The 7,136-nt window shown below is 38.4% G+C and overlaps 1 protein-coding gene across 1 annotated transcript in view; it reads right to left on the bottom strand.

Annotated features, from left to right (window-relative positions):
- The window catches only part of ppid (peptidylprolyl isomerase D), an 8,370-nt gene extending 7,285 nt beyond the window's left edge, over nucleotides 1-1,085 (bottom strand). Inside the window, exons 1-2 of the mRNA XM_035668876.1 lie at nucleotides 914-1,085; nucleotides 72-212 (exon numbers count right to left, since the gene is read on the bottom strand). Coding sequence (XP_035524769.1) covers nucleotides 72-212; nucleotides 914-998 — 226 coding nt within the window. The 5' untranslated portion in view covers nucleotides 999-1,085. The remainder of the gene's footprint in view (nucleotides 1-71; nucleotides 213-913) is intronic.
- Between the last annotated feature and the right edge of the window lie 6,051 nt (nucleotides 1,086-7,136).

Raw genomic sequence — 7,136 nt, 5'->3', positions numbered from 1 at the left:
GTGCGCTAAAACTTCAAGGTTCCCTTCCAAACTGAAATGTCACATTATATGCAGATGTGAAGGCTATTTACTTCTGTGGAACGGGCATCCTTTGAAGTGCAGCGGTTTCTCAGTCGATTTGCCAATGCCTTTCTCTCCAGTGCAGAGGGCCCGGAAGTTTTCAGCCGTCTTGGGGGTGATATCGGCAAACAGCTCCAAAACTATCCGGCCAGCTGCGGACAGGAAACAGTTTGAGTGTAACATGAATGCACAAGTATAGTCACAGATTAGAGTTTACTAAGATACCTACAGTATAGTCTACATGAGAATAGTCTGGACCTAGTTACTATGTACCTTTAACACAGAATAAAAATCATTGTTTAAACTAAAGTCCAGCACTGAATGAAGGTATCCAGGAGCATTACAGATACAGGACACAGCCATATCTACTCGAGGCCTTGTCAGGGTACAGTGTAGGACTGTGTCCTCTTTGTGTTGGTTGTTTTCCACCAGTTAAAGGGTCCAATAAGCTACTCGAGCTAATACTAAGAGACCTACACTTGTTATTAACAACTACCAACAGCTATGACTGTGAATTACACTGGTTTCTCTGACAGCAAAGCCACGGTTGAGCAGAGCTACATTTAACAAGTCTCACTGGACAACAAGCACACGTGGTTTAAGCGCCCGTACGACGAGAGACCGGCTCTGTACAGAAACATGTTTCTGACTCTAAGCCAGCTCACATTCAAGAGTCGGTGTTCACACACTCGCTTTGTCTGTTAGGTGGACCTGTTGTGGCAGCTTCTGCGTTCAATGAATCCGTTTCTGGAAGTCACTACAACGAGCCGAGCTTGTGCTAAGCTAACGCGGCTAGCGGTTAGACTGGGTCTTATAAAGCTGTTAGTTGACTTTAAAACCAAAATGTCCTGACCTCTCTCGCCACCAATGTCTACATCGAAGAAGACACGAGGGTTTTCGGGGTTTGTAGGCTTGTCAGACGGTGTTGGGTGAGACATTTTTAAGGACGAGGCGATTTAAGACACTTGTTCCAGCGAACCTTGCTCAACCCGGCCGGCGTACTGGAGCAGAGTAAACGAAGAAGAATGAACTCAATGGCTTCCGATCAAGACATTTCAAAATAAAACAATGCTGTTGAGTCATTGTTGAGGGTGCCTTGGTAACGAAATTATTAACTGGTGTATGTATTTGAGTTCCAGATCTTAAAAGACAATAATACATACATACAATACGCCATTTCTCCACAAAATGTATTTTTTCACAGCATATATTCGTTTACAGAATTTTACGCATGAGATTGTGCGCCTCCGAAAAACTTCCGGTCATGCAAAGTAAAATTCACAAAAGTGATCATTAGTCCTCATGGTGGATTCATAGTCACTACTGTAAGCAGGAGTGGACAAAATGGTTACAATTCTTTATGTTAGGCCATGAAATATTTATTATAATATCAATATACAGTATATTGGAATCACTATACAGTACATCTTCTGGAAATTCAAATAAGAAACTGAGGATTAAATAAGCAGACAAAAAAATTGGCTAATACAGCAAATGTAATACTAGACAAATAAAAGCGCTTAATCATATTGATTAAAACGTTATAGAAAAACAAATTATGCAATCATGATTGGTAACTTTTATTAGTTTCTACTCTCTACAAGCTGTTCTAAAAATGACTCATGTCTTGGACCTTGTCTGAAAAGATTTTGTCCCGAAACCCCCTGATGTGAGATGTTGCAATGCTTCACTTGTGTAGGTCAACGCTACACCTTTAGAGAACTGGGGAAAGTTCTGACTGGTTGTGAGATGATGGACATGACGGTAAAGCAGATAAGAATATTAATGTTGCACAAAAAATATTTTTACCTTCTTCTAATCTTTGCTTTTTACCTTGTAAATGCTGAGAAATTCTTCAGCACTCAGATAAAACAGGAAAAAAACAACAACTCTTCAGCTGACCATAGTCTTAATGCACAGACATAGGTGACACAAGTGAACGGTACTTTGTTTTATGGGCCTTAAGACAAAAATGTTGGGAATCACTGGTAAACCTATGGGGGAATACTGAATAAATTAGTCCTAACTTGGTCCCTGAACTGATGGCAACCCCCCATGCTTGTCTTATGAAGCATTTGTGTTTGCCTGCCACTGAGAGTGTCTTTTAAATACATTTTGTGTTCTGTCTCAGCAATGTTCAACCACAAAATGGCAATGTCAGATTGAGGGCACCCTATTGTAGTGATGGTATTACCAGCAAATTGCAGCTGACCTCAAGAAATGGATGTTTGTGCGGCTCATTATATAAAAATTGGTGGTTTCTCTTGTGGTAAACAATCTGTACAGTTATCTACACCAGAGATAAGTGGATATGATTGCTATTGCTGCTGGGATGGATTACCAGACACTTTTCATACAGGAAATAAAAGTCTATATCTGTAACGCTGCGAGAGGGGAAAAAGACCTCTGATAAACAATACCAACTTGTTTGGGGTTTTTTTTCGAGACAATCTTCAGTTTGAGGAATCAATGCCATATCTGACTGGTCATATTGCTTCGAGCAACTTTGATAAAGCGACAATTTAGCCCTTTTGTTGGTCCAGTTTTCATACTTTCAGGTGGGCTTTAGTTCAGAATTCCAGTGTGAATTCCAGTAATTATAACAGAGAGAACTGAGTCATAAACATGCCATGAACTTTCACAAGTAGAATTGTGCAAGAAAACACTACGTCTAAACTCGATAATGAGAAATGAGAAAGGCTGGAGCTTATGTAATGAAATGAAAGTGCTGAAAAGTCAACATGTTGTGGGGATTAGAAGATGTTTAATCAAATGGAGCACTTTTCATTAACAGTCAGGTCCTGCAGCCGCCGTGGGTAGTAGAATGCCATCTCCTGTTAGCGCTGACTGTCTCTGTGAAACTCGGTGTTGACTTGTAGTGAGTCATCTGTCATGTTCTTTCTGGGAGGTAACAAATAGGCAGCCATTAGAGGTGGTAAAAGATATGAATCATACAAGAATCAATTGACATCTCTGGTCTACATGTGTACCTACAGGGTGTGTTGTTTTTATTTGGTTTATTGTTCTCTCACATATTAAAGACACACTTTTCACACAGTCCTTTATTGGTTTAGAAGACTTAAGGAGTTTCAATTTGTTCTTTAAGGACCATTGTCTCCAAGAAACTCTTTACCCCATATGCTAGTTTTCATTGCTAAAATCAGGAAAATCTGTTACAAATGAGTGAATTTGCAGACTTCACGTCTCACAGACCGAACAATTACTGCATAATACTCAACAGTGGCTGACTGATAAATGTAACTTCTCGTAAAAACTATGTATGCTTATTAGCAGAGGTCTTCCATTATAGTGCTGGACTATTGTGTTGGATGTGCACTATATGATTCAATTGAAAAAAGGGTCAATGTAACCACAGTTACATTTCAGTCGGTACCTTCAGGAACAACAATAATGTGCCAAATAAACATATTTAGATATTTTAATATATTGAAATAATATAAATGATTAGCTGCCACTCATTACACCAAATAGCCTGTAGCCATAGACAGATTATAAGACAATGGGCCACGGGACACAGAATCCCACAGAGAACACACCCAGACTGAAAGGTTTTTGGTTTTTTTGTGTCTCTTTGTGATAATTTTTTATCTCTCTGTAGTCATTTTTTATCTCTTTGTGGTCACTTCCTATCTCTGTGCTTGTTTTGTGTCTCTTTGTGGCATTTTTTTTTATCTCTGTGATTGTCTTTTGTCTCTGATTTTTTTTTCTCTTTGTAGTTCTTCTCCTTTGTGGCTGTTTTGCATTTCTTTGTGGCTGGTTTGTGCTGACTGACTTTCCAAACACCCAGATTTTAGTATGACAATGCAATTATCAAATAGGCAAATAATGTATTACACTGAATACTTTTTAAATGTAATGGCTGTGAGGGAGTCTGGGAATTTGGGAAGGTTGCTCACAGGAGCAACAGTATAACTTGTGACCCAGCTGATGGATCTGTGTCAACACAGGATAATATAATAATGAAAATAATCATAAAAAGTCATACAAATTTTTTTATAGACAAAAAAATAACAGAAAACAGACTGTAATGCTAAAAAAAGATAAAAAATAATTAAAAGCAAGATCATAAAAATAGGTCTTCAGCGGTTTCTTAAAACTATCAGCACACGTTGTTTGTCTAATTTGTGGTGGGAGTATGTTCCAAACCTTTGGTGCATAAAAACCAGGATGCTTCAACATACCAGAAGTGGACTGCTGCTACTTCCCAGAATGCCAGTCTTATATATTATTATTCTGACTGTCTTCTTAAGTTCTGATTTCATTTGCTTGATGTTGGCAGTATAATGGCTGTGTATGCCTCTGCATACGTTCAGGGTCTACTGCTGTAGTGAAGCAGGCTGGGTCCCATTGTGATTTCGAGAATACACATTACACATTCATCTAAAAACGTTGATGCATGTCACTCCTTTTGCAGACGGGATGCAACATAGAAGAGGATTAGTGGAGCCTAAGCTGGGGCTGGTTGCCTCGAATCAGTCTTCCTTTGCCGTGTGTTGCACTGTGCATTGTAATGTATTGCTAGCTTTGTTTGCATATCACATGGGACCAAATTTTACCTTGAATGTAAATCTCCTTGTTTTCTTCTTATACATCTGACTTTGTCTCTCTCTGACCCTGGTTAGTACTCCCTAATACGTGTACTTCCTAATATTCGCTTGTAATTGCTTATCTAACTTAAAAAATAATTACTTTATTAACTACATTGATGTTTAAGAAGAGAAGCTGCACTAAGATGCATTGAAGCTGTTCTGGTGGTCTTGCGACGGCTCAACTACTAGGACATTTCTATGGTGTTTTCCACTTTAATTGCCACCCGTGTGTATGTTTCCCCATTTTGCATTCATTCAGTAATCTTGTTTTCTGGTCTCTAATGAGTAATAGCCTCGTGGGACCACTGTAGCTGGTGAGTTTATGGATTTTTAGTTTTGTTTCAGGGACAGTGCCCATTAATCTATGTCACTGTCTCATTGTTAGCCAAACAGCCAGTTCCCTCCTAAACAACCTGCATGACAAAAGCAAGAAAACAATTTAAAAGCCACCAAATACAGTAGAGAGTAAACCAAACGGTTAAAGCACACAAACAAGTGTGCGAGAAAGAAGCCTTAGCTGAAAGGACAGTAGTGAATCGGTGGAACACATTAACCATTAACATCACCACAACACAAGAGACATAAAACATATTGTGACAGGCTTACAGCCAGGCGGAGAACGAACAGACAAGCATGCAGAGTCAAGGTAGGATGAACCTTGCGGCTATATTTGATCCAGGTGTTAAGATTGAACAAGAAACTGTTTATATGCAGTGAAAGGATGTTCCATGTGTGGGAGGGTCTAACAAAGGAACTATAATGTGTGAGTGTGAATTTGTCATTGCAGTTATCAAAGGGACACATTTGTTGAAATGGTTTGTTATTAAGCCCACAGTTCTGAAGAAGCCTTCAACAACCGGTTTCCTGGAATCAGCCACTGCTATTCAGACAGCACACACACAACAGCGTATAACAATGGGCGAATCAATACTCTACATCTGTCCAGGGAATAGAGTGAATACAGTGAGAACCTCTCACATAAACACAAAAGAACATACACTCTTAAAAGGGAAGACACCAGATGTCCATAGATAGCCCCTATTATTATTTATATGATTTTTTTTTATTTTTTTTACTAATCTGTATATACACAGATTTTACACTTGCTTTCCCTTGTTAAATTTCCCATGCCAATAAAGACCCTTTGAATAAAAAAAAATGAATATAGGATCAGGAAAATATTTCTCTGAGACTTAAGATTTAATAAATATCTTAAAATAAAAATCTTGTGACTGTCTTAGGCAAAAAAGCTGAAACAAAGTGGTTTGGTTCTGTGTCTTATCAAAAACATCTCATATGGTTTGTGTTCTGCTGGGGAATTCGGACACATGAACTGAATATTTGTCAGCCCCTGATGCAATGATAATCTTCCAAAAGATAGTCTCTCTTTTGGTGTTTTGATGATGGTGGTGGAGAGTGCAGTCTAACACGTTGCTCCAAAATCTCGCATTGGTGTTCATATGGGTTGAGATCTAATGACTGTGAAGGCTATAGCATGTCATATACCTAACGCCCAGTGACCTACATAGAAGCAAAACTGCATTTCTTATGTTTGTTTTTTACATGTTTTTATTTTTTTTTCTGTAGATTTATCTTCCTAAATTCTTCCCACTGGTGGTGCCGGAGGAACGGCCATGTTGTTACAAACATTACGTTTATAACATAACCCTTGGTACAGTGGCCATTTTAGGACATCTCAAACTGAGCTTGTCAGGATCAGCTGTAGAATGAATGTGAAGGATAAGTCACAGTGAACAGGCAAAGCTCAACAGAGCCATAACATCTCATTCATACTCTATTGCATCAAGATTCTTGCAGTGAAGTTGAAACTATTTGAATACAGCTCAACGTTCCAAGTGTGTTGGGAAAACTATAGTGGCCACAAACTCAAGAAAAATGCAAATGGACCTATCTAGAGCCAGTGTTTGATTGTCCTTTCTGGGCTATTGTAGAAACATGACGGTTCAACTTGGCAGACTCCATAGAAGAGTTTTCCTATAGATGAAAGTGGCTCATTCTGAGGTAACGAAAACAAAACAATATTTATTTTAGGGTGATTATACATTAATGGAAATATACCTCTGAATATTATATTCTATTTCAGCCAATAGAGCCCAAATGTTACACACTGGGCCTTTAACTAAATATAGTGCCATGGGAGGGAAAATCTCATATTTAATGTTAAATCTCATTTAGGAAGTGAATATAATGTTCTGGTTCCCAACCTGGGAACCAAAGCTTCTTGGGGGTTGCAAGGGTGGCAAGAACACCTTTTATTTTTTAAATACACAGTATTGTTGTATTTCAGTATTTTAATTAATTTCTGGGAAGAAAACTAAATGAAATTGTTATTTTTAAAATTATAGACTGTAGACATGCTTAAGACAGGAACTTCTCAGAGGACAATGAAGACCTGAACACAAGCTATATTCACAGAGCCTCCATTGTCTGCTAAACAGCCTCATA

This window comes from Morone saxatilis, unplaced genomic scaffold (assembly GCF_004916995.1).
Source record: "Morone saxatilis isolate NCDOM2014 unplaced genomic scaffold, NCSU_SB_2.0 Contig22, whole genome shotgun sequence".
NCBI classification, from domain to species: Eukaryota; Metazoa; Chordata; class Actinopteri; family Moronidae; genus Morone; species Morone saxatilis.
The sequence above is the reverse complement of the archived record's forward strand: the minus strand, read 5'-3'. Positions and strand labels throughout refer to the sequence as shown.